We start from the raw sequence: 18,004 nt of genomic DNA on the forward strand, positions 1-18,004 counted from the left end.
CCCACGGGCTCGTAAACAGCAGCAGCATCTGCAGAAATTGCGATGTGAGATTGGGGCTCGGCGTGTCGGTGTCTGTGTGTGTTTGTTTATTTACGTGTGCTCCCCACCATCAACATTCGGGTTCACGTCGTCGTTGGAAAGTAACTATATCGTATCGCGGCGCAAGTATCGATACACAGACCGAGAGCCTGGCCTGGGCCTACCGGAAGGAGCTTTTGCGATCCAATCACCATAAATGGTTTCACATCGCTCGCAGAATCCCGATGGTTCATCATTCGTATGATGATGGGCTCTAGCCTCGATGTCGATATGAAGGAGGTTTTGAGAAAATCGAAGGAAAAACCGTCGTCGTCCAAATCATCGTCATCACCCTCATCATCATTCAGCATTATCATCATAGTCAAAAGCGTCGTCGGTCGAACGGCCGGTTGGCATCATTAGAAGGAGAAAAGTTCGATTGAGGGAAGTGCAAACAGCTTCAGAGGGTGGCATCGGATCGCATTGGTCGACTGGATGACCTGGAAGTAACACTATCATGACCTACAACACAATTCGAGCGGAGTAAATATATTGTATGCACTTTGGAAACCAATCAAACCGCTTTGGCTCTAGATAGGATTGTAATGTTAGAGGTAGCTGAAAATTGAATATCATCGTAGATGTAACGAGATTAAAAGATAAATTAAAATTCGAAGGTTATGTTGGGTATTGTTTTGCAAAACTAACCCTGATTTGCGGGAAGTTCAGTGTGGTAGCATGTCCTCTTTGATTTAAGCAATCGCTAGTACAACTGACCTTGCCAGTATTCATGCTTCATTAACACTCGGAAAATAAAAATCCCTTATCCCAAGTAACACAGATTAAGCCAGCTAGCATTTGAAAGTGTTATCATAGTTTTATTATGGCATTTTATATGCAGCTAGTTTTATAACTGTTTTATTATGGTCATAAAATATGCTTGGATTTTTTATTCAACCATGTGTTGTCATTTGTTGTCTGAAAACGCTAATAGAGCTTTTACTAAACTTACTGTTTGAGGGGCATCGCCGCAGCCCGTGGCGTAGAGGATAGCCTTCCAGTCTTCTAAGCCAGCGGGTATGAGATCGAGTCCCGGTCACGGCACACATAGTACACTTTCTGTGGGTTGGTGGTTTTAGCATTTGTAAGATGCTAGCCATCATATCCTCGAAAGATGTACGCTTAGAATTAAGAAAAGGGATTCTCTTCGAGGAAACATCAAGTTTCATTGAGACCCTGTATGTGTTTGTGTTCGAGTAATTTCGAAAGAGTGCTGAATTCTTTTTTAAAACTCAAATAAAGGAAAAACCAAGAATATCACCTCAAGATATTTTTTGCTGGTTTTATTAAGGCACACAGTGCTTGATTTTGAAAGCGTAATAAAATTTGGCGACAGTTTTAATAAAGATTTTAAGACAGGATACGCTTAGGCTTGTTTGCATATATTTGGATTGGAACTTCCATTTCAACACTTTTTTGATAAGTCATTTATGTTATTTTTAAGTAACAAAAAATATACATAAACTCTCTTGAAATACTTCAAATCATCGGAGGTGGTATAAATATCGCTACAATATGAGCATTGAGGAGACAAAAATTTGTTGCTTGACGAAATCATTATTCCATTATTAGCTATATCTCGAAATTGGAATGACTTAAAAGGATCAAATGTTCTAGAAAAATGAGCTAAATGGAGCAAAACAACTACAGTAGTGTTCCGATTTTGTCAGCTCCCGATTTTGTCTACCCCCGATTTTGTCTATCCCCGATTTTGTCAGCTTTTTATCCCGATTTTGTCAGCCTTTAAATTTATTTGAAATTTTCTGCTTTTCAACTGAAATTCTCAGTCATTTAACACTGTATGTTTTTTGGCGGTTGACCTGACCCACGTAGAGGACCACCCATTAACCACTTGGTATTTTAAGGGTTGGTATTTTAAGGGTTGGGGTGATTGAAGGTTCATAAGAGTTTTCATTGATGACGAATGGAAGGAGGTTGAAACTTGACCACATTTTGATCACATGGTTTATGGATAGCCCTTGGGATTATCCATAAACCACGTAGACCTCAGGGTGGAGAGGGGGGGGGGGGGGTTGGCCAAAGTGTACACTCGGAAAATGTCGGTTGGTTCTCGTGGGTTCCTTGCCAAATGATTTAATAAAGTTGGTTAATTTTCAATACAAATTCACATATTTTAAGACCTTTTTCAAAGAAAACATCCGCATTTCTCGTAGAAAAGTCGAATTTGCGTCGTTTAATTATTGCTTTAGTCAATTGCGACGCGTCGTTGGTTAAGAAACCAAAGAAACAAAAGATCCTCCAAATTTTTATACGCACCTGTGGAAACGTATTTGAAAGTCTTACCAAGACGACACGAGGTGTTGGATGCCGCACGAAGTATGGAGTCAGCATTCTTTTGAATTTTTTTGACGGTTGTTGGATGGATGTTGTACTTCTTCGCGATGTCTGCTTTCTTCACAGCCTTGTCCTCAAGATTCCGAAGGATTTTGACTTTTTCCTTAAGGCTGAGCGAGTTTCGTTTTTTTTTCTCAATAGCCATTATTTTTGGAGACGTATGTAAATTTAAAAAAAGCCATCTGTTTTGAAAACCATACAATTTGAAGCACTCAGGATAGTACAAACCTTGCTCTACACAGTGCTTAGCTTTTAATGGTGACGCTTTTTAAAGTTTGTTATAACGAAGTTCTTGATGATGTTTGTAAACAATCACTTAGGGTTGAGTTCTTGAACAGGTCCTCCATTTTGCTATTTGCAAGACCTTTCACTTGATGCCTCAAGAATTCAAATCGGTCAAGCGGTCATCGAGAAACGTGTGTGACATTATTTTGTTACATACACACGCACACATACACACATACATACACACACATACAGACATTTTCCGATCTCGACGAATTGAGTCGAATAGTATATGACACTTGGCCCTCCGGGCCTCGGATCGAAAGTTAGCTTATCAAGCGACATGTATACCCTTCCTTGTAAGAAGGGTGAAAAATAAAGAAAAGGGGTCAATGTCACCCCTTATCACGGTATTGACATAAAATATCAAAATAACAAGTAAACCGACAATTATCAAATCAAAATTGAAATTATTTTCAAGAAATTTTTTTTCCCGATTTTGTCAGGTACCCTGTTTTGTCAGCCCTAAATTCAAGATGGGGCTGACAAAATCGGAACAATACTGTATGCTATTTGATCAACAAATTTCAAAAAAGAGTTTTTTGGGTTGTTGAACTTTGTTTGAAAAATTTCACAAAATGCAGCTTGAAGATCTTTATTTTTATCACTTTAAAATGTTCCTGACATGAAAAAATTTAAAAATAAATATATATTCTAATACATAATTCGTTAGAGTGTAATATGAACTTTATAATACCGTATTTTCAAAACAATGGTAAACTCTCAACGTTTTTCAGATAAAGTTTTCTAAAATGTTCATTATGGGTTCAATTGATCCCTAGAGTTCAAAAAGGTTTTTTTTTTCTTCTAAACAGATTGTGATCATTGCTGATTACAAGATTACGATTATTTACCCAATCATTGATATTTATACAATAAATTTCTGGCAAAAAGGGCTCAGAAAGTGGATTTTCTCTTACATTCAAAAAATAGCGCCTTAAAGTATGCAATGACTCTAGGGTTGAGACATAGTTTTGGAGTTTTCATCTACTGACATTAATACAATGTGAAATGAGAAAAAAATTTGACTAATATAGTTAGTTGGCATTCTTTTTTGAAATTTAGTTTGATTTTATCCTAGGACTAGGGCCCCGGAATGAAGGATCAAGTCACCTTCAATAAGGATCAAATCTCCCTTACCTTAAAAAAAAATATCAAATTTTTTTTACTTTCATGAAAATGTTTCTAGTTCATCTACGGGTTTATGTATCGTTCCAACTTTGAGACCATATAAACTTGAAATTACACGCTGTCATAAAATGCAAAAGACGGCGAGTTGCTAAATTAAAAAAAAAAATAAGAAAAGGGGATCAAGTATTCTCCCCTATATTATTGATAATAGCTTGAAATCCCCATAAAATGGGTATTGGATTCCCCTCTCGTGTTATTTTCTTCTTTCAAACATGGCTCGAACTTTGAACCTACGACTTGTTGGTCTCAGGTCGCAGAACGCAGAACAAACCATGCATTCTGCGAAGGATCAGAAAAGTGTCGTTCTTAAAGTGAGCGAAATATCTCCCAACCAAGGTCAATTTCATATGAAGAAATTAAAATTGAAATGCTACGAGAATAGAAAGTAAATTTCCCGACTGGGCCATTTTATCAAGAAAACTGAAAGATTTCGAATAATTAGAAGATTGAAAAAATTAGCTATCATACCTTAATTGATCGATACAATTTTTTTTTAAATTTCTAAAACCATACGATTTTCACCCTACTAAGAAAAAGTTGTAAGGGAGATAAGGGCATAATGGCCACCTTAAGGAAAACGCTTATTTAACCATAGAGAACAGCTATAATATGTGAATTTTGTGTTTCGTGTTCAGACACTCAAATAGTCTGTTGCCTTATTGGATGAAACTTGAAAAAAAAAGATAAAAACGTTTAAAAATACATTTTAAATTTTTTGCCGAAAGCTGAAAACCAGTCACTGTAGGGGCATAATGAAACCCCCCCCCCCTGGGGCACTTCCCGCCGGGGAATCTAGCAGCAAATTCGACTCGATGAAGTCAACTGAATAATAGAGCTACAGCTTGACTTGTTTCATCTGACGATTTGGCCTATTGGTAAGGTGTCGGAGAAGTAATCAGTTGACTTGAGTTCGATTCCTGGTCAAGGTGATTTTTTTTTCATTTATCATTCATCTTCGATGCATTTTGCACTAAACGGTGAGGCGTAGATTCATCAAACAAAGCAATAGCAAAATAATCTAGGTTTGTTAGTAGATCAAAAAATCAACACATGCTCATACATTATGTTTCTACTAGCCGTATGATGTAACAATAAAAAAAACCGATCATGAATGGTACACAGTAAACGAAAATTACCGAGTTCGGTAATTTATTTTACAGAACTAGTTCTGTAATTCGAAAATTTTCGGTAATCCACCAATCTGACGTCTTGTTTTTACCGAGTTCGGTAAATCGAGTTTTGATTTACCGATGTTCGTTTATTTTTATGTAAACAAAACTCTTAGCAAAAAATTTTCGGTAAAAAAACACCGAAAACTGTAAATCAGTGTCGCTGTCAGCACAAAAGTCAAATTTTGATGTGTCTTCTTCTGGCAGCTGTAATCGCAACTGTCTCACTCTGATAAACGCCATGTAGAAAATGAAAAGTGAAATAAAAAAGATTCATTTTGTCGTGTGCGCGCGCGAGCCATTTTAAAAACTTTTGCTTCGCCCGTTGTAAACATAGTGTTTGTGTGAAATTGAAAATTGTATTGTTTCGGGAAACGCAATTTTGTCGCTGGGCGGTAGTTGGACCTGGAAGCTATAAAATCGTCGTACCATTACTACTAAAATCAGCTCCATCGGGAACCGTCTTAGTTGCAGCAAAAGCGACATCGTAGAGTCGCAGAAGTGCCCCACTGAGTCGAGCTTGATCCCGCTGCATTTCTGCTTTTTCTGGGATCACAGTACTAACGGACTGGTACCGAAAAGTCAGGAAAAGAAAGCGGTAAATGAATGCAGCATTCAGGTGAGTGAACGCTCTTTAGAATTATTTTTAATAATGTGTAGGTAATTAATGTTTCTTAACATTGTTTCATTTACAGACCAACACGGTTGATTGCAGTCTTTGCAATAAATAAATTCTCAAATAAATAAATCTTCAATAAATTCATCATGTATTTTCTTTTCTTCTCATCTGAAAATTCTCACGACTGTTAGTGAACTTTATGTCGAATATGGATAAGCAAAAAAGTTATACGGGGAAACCTGAAACTGCAAAACTTTCGGTAATTTTGACTGAAACCCGTAAAACGTTCGATTACTTCAGCTTATGATGCACAGCGCATAACACAAGAGGGTTCGAGTATCCCGAAGACACTTCAAGCAAGAAATCTCAATTCTGAGGAACACAGATGGACATAGAAGGTCGAATCGATGTTTTTGCCTAAAGCGGTGTATTAATATCGCACGGCGTTCAACGTGAGGGGACACGGGCTAAAACATTTTTTCCAGAAGACACTTGCACTTTACGCACAAACATCGATTTGACTGAGTCTCTAACGACCGTATGATTCCTTAGAATTGAAATTTCTTGCTTGAAGTATCCTCTGAAAACTCCAATCATCTCGCGTTATGCGCTTTGCATCATATGCTGAATTTACCGAACGTATTACGGATTTCGTTAGAAATTACCGAAAATTTTACAATTTCGGTAATATTTACAGAAATTCCGGTAAAAATTACCGATATTTGGTTAAAAGTTACCGGTTTTTCGGCAAATATTAATTACAGTTTTTTCGGTAATAATTTTAGGTATTTCGGTAAAATCTACCGGTTGTTCGGTACATATTTACTAGCTTCGGTTAAACATAACCGACCTCTCGGTAATAATTGCAGACATTTCGGTTCAACAATACCGGTTATTCGGTAATATAACGAGATATCACGTTGACAACTGTCAATAATTTGACAGATGATCAGCCGAGTTACGGTATTTTTTTACCGAAAAAGGTCTGTAACATTTGACAGCTGTCACATCTCTGCCATGAAAAAATTACCGAACGGTTTACCGATTTACACATGTTAGGATTTCGGTGAAAAAATTACCGAACTCGGTAATTTTTGTTTACTGTGTATGTGAAAAAAAATCCCCTCGAACAAGAATCGAACTCGAGTCCTACGATTACCTCTCCTGTAAATCATGTTGTAGTGCGTACATTTTAGATCAAGATGATTTAAAGGTCATAAAAGCTTATTTGGTGGTGCTAAAAAATTATAATATTTTCGTCACTTGAGAACCTAGCTGGTTAATATCTAATATTTCTGTAAAGATTAAAAAGATATTTCTTTGTTGGTGAAAAATTAATACTATAGGTAGTACGAAACAAATCCTCATGAAAGTTTCTTTTAGAAACTACGTACTTTTGCAAAAAAAGGAGTGCTTATTATGCCCTGGGTGCTCGTTATGCCCTAATCTCCCCTAACTTTCAAACAACTTTGTTTTGAATGAAAAATCTAATAAAATGAACGAAAAATCTAGTAAAAATTTAAATTTTATGTTTTTGTACAAACTTGTAGAGATGGGATGAAGGATATTCTGAAAAGAAATGAAATTTCATAATAAAATGATAATAAAATAATAGCTGAATTCGGCAACACTGGAGTCAAATAAAACATAATAAATTCTATTTCTATGGCACTAGGCAAAAGAAACAAAACAAAGTGATCGATTGTTGTGAGCGACAGACGGATCTGAGTGAATCTCAGAATTGAGTTGTTCGAATAAGCACCGAGAGCGCGGATTTTGAAGGCTGCTGCTACGAAAAATGTATTTCTGTTTCCACCTACGGTAAAAAGACGGGGGGGGGGGGGGGGGGGGTAGAAAGACGGATTGGCCAAGGAAGCGCAGATTTTAAAGGCCTGTTTTGATTTGGCATTCCGGTGGGAGAAGACGAAGAGCATAAGAAATTTTTAAGGCTGTGCTGATTTTTTGCTTTGGTTCGACTTTCCTTTGGCTCAATATTGGCTAAGAAAATGCAGATTTTTAAGGCTGCTGCTGCTGATTGTTTTGATTTGTCCTTCCGGCGAAAAAATAGGGAATGGTTTAGAAAGCGCAAATTTTAAAACTTATACTGCTGATTATTTATTTTAATTTGGCCTTCCGGCGAAAACAAACGGATTGGCTTAAAATGCACAAATTTTTAAAGGCTGGAGCGGATTGTTTGTTATGATTTGGTCTTTCGATGGATAAAGCGGATATCATCGACAGGTGTGACAACGAGAACAAATTGCTGATCCTGGAGAACTGCCATATAAAAACAACAAAGCACGCAATAAACCTAAAAAAAGACACTGAAAACATACATTCAACATACGCAAACATTTTTAAAACACTTCAACACACAAAAATAAACTCAAAACATAAAAACACCAACACAGAAACACAAATCCAACAACACCCTGTAAACAATAACATACACTAGCTGAACCAGATCAAAGTAAAACAAACAGTGGAAAGTGGTGACTGTGAAAAATCGAAACAGTGAAAATTTAATCCAAATATAGGAGGAAGTACGAATTTTCACACAGTAAGTCAGATAACACTACATAACACTAGAATCGAAAATTAATCACAAAAATTATTGTAACGGAACAAATGACAGCTTTATCTGATCAGCCGAATCAAACCCGACAAAAAATACGACACATTTTAGGTAAGAATCAGATAATCTTGTGAAGAATTTTTTGATAATTTAGTTCACACGCAATAAACTTTGCAGTCCCAGATGACGATCCTATATGGATTGAAACGTTGGAACGTTAAATAAATATGTAGTCGTTTTCACTATTTAAAAAGACTGAAAGCCGAAAAATACATCTCGAGATGGATAAAGACGGAATTAACTGAGAAAGCGGGCTTGTGATATAGCTTAGTTGGCAAGTCTGTTGTCTCCTGAGCCGATGTCCGCGAGTTCGAGCCCAAGAGTAAACATCGAACACAGTTGTACCGGATAAGTTTTTCAATAATGATCCGCCAACTGCAACATTGATAAAGTCGCGAACGCCATAAAGATGGTAAAACGACTATAATCGGAACAAAAAAAAAACTGAGAGATTTTTAAGACTGTTGCAGCTGATTGTTTATTTTGATTTGGATTTTCGGTGGATAAATATGGAATTGGCTGACAAAGCATAGATTTTTAAGGCTGATGCTGCTGATTGTTTTGATTTGGCCTTCCGTTGAAAAAAAATTGGATTGACTTTAAATAAAAACACATATATTTTAAGGCTACAGCTGATTATTTTTTATTTGGCTTTTCGATGAATACTTTCGGATTGTTCCGGCTCTGATAAACACGAAAAGCACAGTTTGGGATGGCTGTTGCTAGGAATGTTTTCGGACTGTTCCTTCTCTGGTTAATAAAGACAGAGCGACAAGAAATACACAGATTGGGAAAGCCTTTACTTAGAATCGAATGTAGAATTGAGATCAAGGATATTTGAAATATAAAATTTTGTTTTAGAGAAAATCAAAAATCAATAAATCAAAAAATCAATTGAAATTTAGAGATGACATAAAGGATATGCAGAAAATAAATGAAATTTTATTAATTTGCGAAGCCTCTGCTGAGAATGGAATGAAGATTAAAGATGTGAATTTGGTTAATAAAATCTTGTTTAGAAAAAAAGTTGATAAGCAAACAAGTTTCAGTTGAGAATAGAGGTAAGAGGGAATGTAGAGATGGGATAAAGGATACTTAGAAAATTAATAAAAAAAATAAAATAATATATAGTTGAATTTCTAAACGTTGGAGTCAAATAAAAAAAAACTATGGCATTGATTTTTTTTGGCAACACTAGGCAGAACAAATAAAACATTGTCAGTAATTGATCGATTAATCGAATCAAAATAATCGTGGAATAACGACAAAACCAATTTTTACGTTTTCTGTCAATAAAGCTATTCGAAATAAAACATTTGAATGCTGCATACATTCAGTGGAAAAAAATACCTTGATAAATTCTACTAGCTGAAACCATACGAATAAATGTTTCGTATTAATGAAACTTCAATATTGGAAACGCGTGATGCAAAACAATCATAATCTAGCATATGGAAACTAGATTTAAAAGGTGAATCTTTAATTTGCATCCTATTACATCTTACCCCAGACAGGTAACTGAATTATAAAAATATATTTTTTAAAAAAATTTGGTGATTTTCCAAAAAAAAAAAAATTACACCAACATTGTTGGTACAGAATAATAGAAAGAATCCTAAATTTGTAGGCGATATCATTAATCCAATCCTTCATACTGGGTAAAGTTTTTTAAAGCATCGAAAAATGTTAAAATTAGTACATCCTTTGCTCGATTTTCTCAATTTCTTTGAGAATCAAAAACATTGAAGCACTTGCTCAAAATGTGAAAAGACTTTGTAGTTAAAAATTGAATAAGTGCTATGGTATACAAATGTTGCAGACGAACAGCTCATTTCTCATGTTTACATTTTCTCGGCATATCGTGGTACACGCTAGGAATTATTAAACCATTTACGATTCAAAAAGAACCATTTTTGACCTTTTCCCGGGAAATGCTATTTTATGAGTTCTCGTTGAGAAGCCATAAAATGACTTCTAGAGGAGAAGTTCGAATATGGTTATTTTTTTAATCGTAAGAGACAGCACCCTAGAAGTAGGAAAATGGTTGTCTTTGAACCGTAATTCGGAAAACAGAATAGGAAATGTGGAAATTTTTAAAAATTGTAGATAAAAAATTTAAAAAAAAAATACAAGTTTTTATTTTTTATTTTATATATTTTATTTCATGTTTGTTAAACATGGATGTTTACTGTACAGACTTTCCGGTTATCGACAATGAAAGATTCCTTAGCAAAACTTTGTTTTCCGATTCTGCTCCGACTGAAGCTTTTCGAAATGGCGTTTTTTTCACTTTCGACTGGTTTTACTGGCGGATATGGCCAAAATTCAATTCGCGCGATTTATTCTTTGTGAATATTGTGAGGCGACGCACTGAGGAAAAGCATCAACAGCTAGCAGTAATAAAGCCGAAGTTAAATTCCTCCACGATAGCCACCAAATCCAAAAACGAAAACGATTCTAGTCACAGAGCGGGGCATCGCTGGAAGTAATAGAACCATTTACCCAACATGGGCATTTCGACATTCTTAAAAAACACTCCAATCCGTCCAATGGAAAATACTACCGAAGTGGAACGGTTTTCCGGTAACCCTTCAAAAGTTGTTTTCAGAGAAAAATTTGAAAAAAAAGCAGGAATTCACATACTTGAGAATGCTAACGCTCGAGTTTTGGTCCATCCAGGTCAGGGTGGTGCGAAAGCTGTAGGCTCAAGCCTGCTTCGGAGTGTTTACGATGACCCAGCTGTCATTCCGAGACTTCCGAGACGGCTTCCTGACATTTTGTTCTGAAAGATCCATGTTGCAGCAAACTCAGTTAAGAAAAAATCCCGACAGCAAACAAATCTATCGGTTCCACAACGACCAGTCTGACCCGATTCGGGTTCCGGAAGGTACGGAAAATGACCGTACCAGCTTTTCGAAGCTCCCGATTAAAGGAGAACCTCCAGATATCAGCATCCTATTCTGGAAGAAACAAATCGAAATTCAGTTCTAGTGTCGATCACCAGCAAATAATTGATTTACCTTCAGAAGAGGATGTTCGCCGTATGATTTTGATTACTAAAGCAGTATAAATCGATTAATATTTTCTCCTCGTTAAACGCACCCGGCTACGGAATCAATCATTTTCAAAATGGCAGTGATGAAGCACAAAATTTTTCAAGCATTTTGTGGTTAATGCTCACGAATTACCAAAATGGTTGAAAACAATTCTAAAAAATTGTTGAAAAATAACCATATTTGTGGTTTTTAAGCACAACTCATAAAATGGTTATTTAAGAACCATAAATGGTTATAAAAAAAAAATGAGCGTGTAGGTTAACAACAACATTACGCACACTAAAAAAACTCTTCACATGAACGCTACGTGAAAATGTACATGGATTTTTGCCACCATGAAAATCACGTGGAACCTAAGTAAATTTCAGGTAGTAAACAGAGCTCCCACAGCAAGCAGAATTCACTTAATTTTCAAATGAGTTGTACGTAAAAATAACATAGATCGAATGTGAAAAGGGATTCGTTATTCTTCCTGCGATTCACGTAAATTTTATTGAAATATGAAGGTAGTGAGTTTTTTAATATCTTTTAAATAAAAACTATATGGATTTTGCGGAAGAATTTTATTTTATTTTAAGAGGAGAAATCACCGTGAATTTGTTTTATGAAATGAATTTGCGGCTTTATCGGTGAGGGTTGAAGAGTTGAAATGAAAGACGGATAGAAGAACAGAAGAAAATTCTAAGGTGGTGAAAAGAGCGAAGAGCATTTGAAATAGAAGCTTGACCACATGCTAAATTCTTTGTCCCGCATCAATTAACTGTATTGAAGAAGTAGTACCCAATAGAGAAGGCACTACATTTTTCGATACAGTTAATTATGGATGGTTCGACCGCCATGTGAGTGTGCACATGTGCCGAACGGTTGTCCGTGTAAATTCATAACAAGTTAAGACATGGAGGTTTGTTGATCGTTTTAATTAAAGAAGTTTTTAAAAGAAGGCATTGAACAGTCTTATCATCAAAGATCAAAATGGCGACCGATTGATGTTTACATTTTTTAAAACAAAAACAAAAATCTATCCTACCACAATCTGTCTCACGAAATACTCTATTGTATGATGCCCCATTTGACGGTTGTTTCTCTGATGAAATCAATCTATAAACGCATACATTACCTCAAACTTAGAAAAAAAAAATCCCATTTCACCTGGGAGAAGTCGGTTTCGTTCATCAATCTCCGGCTGACGAACTTAAGGGGGGGGGGGGGGGGGGGGGTAGGGTCTAACACTTTATAAAAATCGATTTTGTGTGTTGTGTCAAATTTTCAAGTCAATTGAAGCAAAACTGTAGAAATTATAGGCCTTTATCTCCTCCTATCTAATACTGCAAGAAAGCAAGAGCAGAAACTTTAAACGCGTTTTTCTCGAAAGCCCATTTTTAAAGTCCGTGGACATCGTCATTTGAAAACTACTTATCCGATTCTTTTCAAATTTGGAACATATTTTCCACATATAAAATACCAGACCCCAACGTTTTTCTTTTTTGTTTTTTTTTTTTACTTTGGGGTGATTTCACAGGTGAAAAATGGCGGTTTTTTTCGTGAAAAACCGTAGTTTTTACTTCAAACAGCCACAAAAATTTCATAAATTTTTTTTTTAATTAAATAAAACGTTGGGGTCCAGAAAAACATCTGTTAAAAATATTTTGCTCTTATTTTTTGACTTCAGATGATTCTGTGCTGAGATACAGTGTCCACCGCAAATCCTGTTTTCTAAAAGGCATCCTCGAAAATTCTCCGTCACCGGCTCATTTTTCAATATTTTTCTACGAAAAAAATTCTAAATGTTCTTTTAACAATGCTTTGTATAATGCAAAAAATTTGAATACATTTGTTTGAACGATAGCTCTAGAAAAAAATCGTGAAAATGGTGATTTTTTATACCCATTAGACCCCCCCCCCCCCCTGTCCCTTAAACAAACACGTTCAACGAGCTACCTTAACTTTCTTTCCGAACCTGGTTCGTTCCTAATATTTGTTCATAATCCTCGGGACCTGTCATGTGACGACTGACGACGACGACGATGAAGAAGCTGCCATCAGTGCCAGAGCCTTTCAGCTTCCGTTCCAATTCGGTAGACACGGAAACAGAACAGAACCAGATTGCCATCCGATATTACCGGGAGAATCATTTGTTCCTAACTTCTCATCCATTGTGCCGGGTTCCGGATATGTATGTATTCTATTATTATGATGGCCCATGCGAATGGTTTCAAATCCATGTGAAAAGGAAAGTTATGATGGGAGGGGAAAAAAATGCACTCGATCCTAGTCCTACAAGTTTCCATGCATACAAATGTGACTCTGCGGGGGAGCTAAAAGGTTGTAGATTTGCATTTCATCTCCAGTTACTGTCTAGAGGAGTCCTATGGTTGCCTCTTTTTTGCTTCCTTTCATTTCCCGTTTTTTATTTCAGTCTCCCCGAACCATGTGTACCGTGGAATAAAAATATTGCATAATAACAAAGACATATTGCCTTTCTTCCGGGGCGTCGCCATCATTCGTTCAGTCGGGTGAATGCAGTGAATGCAAGCAACATCGGAACCGTTTTCATGAACGATTTTTCTCTTTTCTCTTTCCCGGCAACAGTTGTGTAACGTAAATCCTTGCGCCAATGGCGGAACCTGCTGGACAACGGAAGAATCCTTCTACTGTGCCTGCCGACCCGGATTCACCGGAAAGATGTGCGAAGGTAAGTGCAGGCAGAGAAGCACTGGTTGGTGATGACAAACGATGTTTTTTTGTTCGAAATTGAAGGCTTTATGCCCGGTAATTAGTGGCAGTAAAACATACCGGAAACGGTGCACGGTAACCATATTGGAATGTTATTCAACCAAATGATCGTTTTGTTTTAATTTACATATAACTGAATTCAAGATAGAGTATATAAAGGGTGTTCCGATCAAAAAGTGGTCAAACGAAATTGCGTGTAAACCGAGTATTTATTTGTTTATTAAAAACAAATCAAAGTATCTTTTTTTTTAAGTTCAAAATGTATAAAGACGGAAAAAATGCTCAGTTAAGAGTCCCGTTGACCTAGTCCAAATTAGCGAGACTTTAGTTTAACGCTTGCCAGATATTGTACAGTTTCCTTATCAACTGCCGCCGGTCGTGGCCTAGAAGATAGCGTTCCAGTCTTCTAAGCCAGAGTCCATGAGATCGAATCCCGATCACGGCACATATAGTACACTTTCTGTGGTCTAGTGGTTTTAGCATTTGTAAGATGCTAGCCATAATATCCTTGAAAGATGTACGCCTTAGGGTTAAGTAAATTAGATCTCTTCAAAGAAACATGAAGTTTCACTGAGATTCTATATGTGTGTGTTCGTTTTAACTGTCTTTGCCGCAGAACGCCAGTTTGCTTTGAACTGCTTCTCGCTACTAATAGTTTTTTAGTCTTCTTAAGGTTTTGCTTAACTATCGCCTAATATTTTCCGGTTGTACGAAGACCTGGTGTGTTGGGAGGGTACTAATCCTTGGACACTACCTGAATGTTGTTAGTGGCATACCACTCCAAAGCCTTATTTCATAATGGCAGGATGCGTAATTCGACCATAACAGCACAGACAAGTCACGTTTTTTTTTTTTTTCAAAAAAGACAACAAACGCTTTCGAAGACACTCTTTCATTTAAATTTATTGGTTGAAGGTCCCGGTTGCAACAAAAATGTAGCTTTTCAAGCAACTGGTACAAATAGCTTGTAAAATGAGATATTTCTCTGCAAACTTTGATAGTTTAATATGCATGAAAATATCTGCCACTCTTTCTTTTCCTGTTGCTAGTTAAAACTCTTGTCACGGAAGCTGTCTAAAGTCTGCCTTGGCGTGGGTTTCGTCGTCCATTACCACGCAATCAAACTTTGTCAACAATATCGTATACAGCTTCCAAGATCTTGTTTTTGACGTAAGGTTTTGCTTTTCATTGTGATTAGCAGTCACTACCTTCTTAAAAGTCGATAGTCCGAATCGTTTTTATGCTTCATGCACGGTTGTAGACGATATTCCCAACTTATTGGTGACATCTCGAACGGAAAGATTGGAGTTTCGCTTGAAAGTGCTAGCCACTCTTTTGTGCAAAACGTGTGATGTAGCATATTGCAGAGGCGGATGTAAAATGAGTACTATTTGAATAAACATAAATTATCAACAGCGTAAATTCTTACAACCCTTTAATATCGTGATTGTAATATTACTATCGATTAAGCGGGAAGTTTAAAAAAAGAATGGAATGGGAATGTTGTTGACTCAAAAAAGTTAAGGTCAAGCATTCATAATAAATGACTTATTTATTATGGCTGCATAAATAACTGAAAATATATTGAATTACGACATTGACGATAAAATTTTCCAGCACAGATTTTAGACTTTTGTCATAGCATGCATTGAAAATTTTCAGCAGCATTTTACGAGTAAACAAACAAACTATGTACATATTCTTGATCAAACATTTGAGCCTTTTAGTTTCTTGAAATTGAATTCCACAATTTTTTTTTATCTCTGCTTTCATTTCGAGGTTTTAACATGTCCTAGAATATGTCCATACAAAAGAAGAACCTGAAATGATTTTTTATAATAAATACGTCACTTTCCATGGCAGAAACAGAATTTTTCCTTTTTGCAAATAACAAATCACATGATGTTTAATGTGCACTCATTTTTCGTGTTAATTTAAAGTAGATGAGCAGAAATTTTTTTATTCTGCGATATAATCGTTTCTGTAAAACTTTTCCAGCTTTGATTTTTCATTTGTTTAGATTTTTGTTTTACGTTCACGCGCACAAATAAATGATGGGAAAACATTAAAAAATATATCTCATTCCAATTTTTCATTGTTTGTTTGGTTTTGATCCGCACTTTCTTGTGGTTTTCTTTGATTGATATTTTTCGGTGATTTACGACGATAAATATAACTACTGTTTTTTACGTTTCGGCTTACTGAATTTCAGCCATCCTCAGAAAACTATATTTAAATTGAAAAGAAATAGAATATAAATTTTACAAATTTTTTCACAAATAATTAATTTTCTTATAACATAATTCAAAATTTCAAAAAACTATTTTAGTGCACACTGTCGCGAAACTCACAACTTGTTTTGCCGCGTGTTTCCTTTACGGCCGTCGTACGATATTTGAAATCGACGTCAGATAGATGCTCCTAGTCAGCCGTCGTCTTGGTGTGCATCCGATTGGTTCGTCGTCGGCTTGGTTTTCGGTTGGACCGTTCTCTGGAATTGGGGCGTCCCTCTCAGCTTTTTTATGAGAGCGTCGTAAATATTCGAAATTTCTATGGCGTCCCTTTGAATGTTTACTGCTCTCTCTCCTCTCAGTTTTATGTGGAGTGTTTCTGCGATTTTCCTTCCACCCTCATCGCTCACTTTTTCCAAGATCTTGACATCATCGTATTTAAATGTGTGGTGATTTTCCACAGCGTGTTGTGTTAGGCCGGTTGTCGATGCGTTTGGTTTGAAACTATATATGTGATTTTTTATTCGTTTTTCGATCGTTTGCGAGGTTTGTCCACAGTAAACACGGCCGCATTCGCAAGGGATTGCGTATACTACTTGTGTTTGTTTCATTTTCGGTATTTCATCTTTGAGTTTGGTGAAAATGCTGTTTTTTATTTTGTTGACCGGTTTTGAAGAGACGATGATGTCGTATTTTCTCAAAGTTTTGGTAACTTTCTCACTTAGGTGGGGAATATATGTCAGCGAAGCGTATCTACCCAGTTGGGTTTCCCTTTCTTCGTATTTAAGTGAGTTGTAAATTGCGTCAACACGTACACTTAAAATATTGTTGATGAAATCGTCCGGATAATTGTTGCATCGGAGGATTTCTTTGACGTTTTGAATGCTTTTCTCTCGTTTCCCTATATCGGTTAGTTTAAGTGCACGGTCGATAAGCGCAATCGCAGTGTTTTTCTTATGCGCATAAGGACTGCTAGATGAGAAATCTAAGTATCTCCCATTAAGTTGTTTGGTAAACCAATTTTTGCTAATTTGGTCACCGTTTCTGGTGAGGGTCATGTCCAGGAATCGTATGGAATAATTTGTTTCTCTTTCTACTGTAAAATTGATGCTGTCGAAAGGTTGATTAAATTCGTTCAATATTTCATCGATTTTGTTTTCTTCTGCGATGAGGAAACAGTCGTCGACGTATCTTTTATACGTTACAAGATTGATTCCCTTTGCTTTCAGTTTTGTGATTACTTCTTCTTCGAGAAGAATATTAGCTACAACTCCACTTAGAGGTGACCCCATCCCAACACCGAATATCTGTTTGTACATCTTCTATCTATCTGACGTCGATTTCAAATATCGTACGACGGCCGTAAAGGAAACACGCGGCAAAACAAGTTGTGAGTTTCGCGACAGTGTGCACTAAAATAGTTTTTGAAATTTTGAATTATGTTATAAGAAAATTAATTATTTGTGAAAAAATTTGTAAAATTTATATTCTATTTCTTTTCAATTTAAATATAGTTTTCTGAGGATGGCTGAAATTCAGTAAGCCGAAACGTAAAAAACAGTACTTATATTTATCGTCGTAAATCACCGAAAAATATCAATCAAAGAAAACCACATTTTTCATTGTACAATTGTCTATATTTATATAAAAAA

General features: G+C 36.2%; 1 protein-coding gene across 4 annotated transcripts in view; it reads left to right on the top strand.

Moving 5' to 3' along the window:
• LOC129746044 (mucin-2-like) overlaps positions 1-18,004 on the top strand; it is a 639,333-nt gene that overhangs the window by 559,556 nt on the left and 61,773 nt on the right. For all 4 annotated transcript variants that reach the window (XM_055739468.1, XM_055739470.1, XM_055739469.1 and 1 more), the window contains one exon: positions 13,978-14,080. In XM_055739468.1, the coding sequence (XP_055595443.1) occupies positions 13,978-14,080 (103 nt within the window). The remainder of the gene's footprint in view (positions 1-13,977; positions 14,081-18,004) is intronic.

Source organism: Uranotaenia lowii, chromosome 2, assembly GCF_029784155.1.
Source record: "Uranotaenia lowii strain MFRU-FL chromosome 2, ASM2978415v1, whole genome shotgun sequence".
NCBI classification, from domain to species: Eukaryota; Metazoa; Arthropoda; class Insecta; order Diptera; family Culicidae; genus Uranotaenia; species Uranotaenia lowii.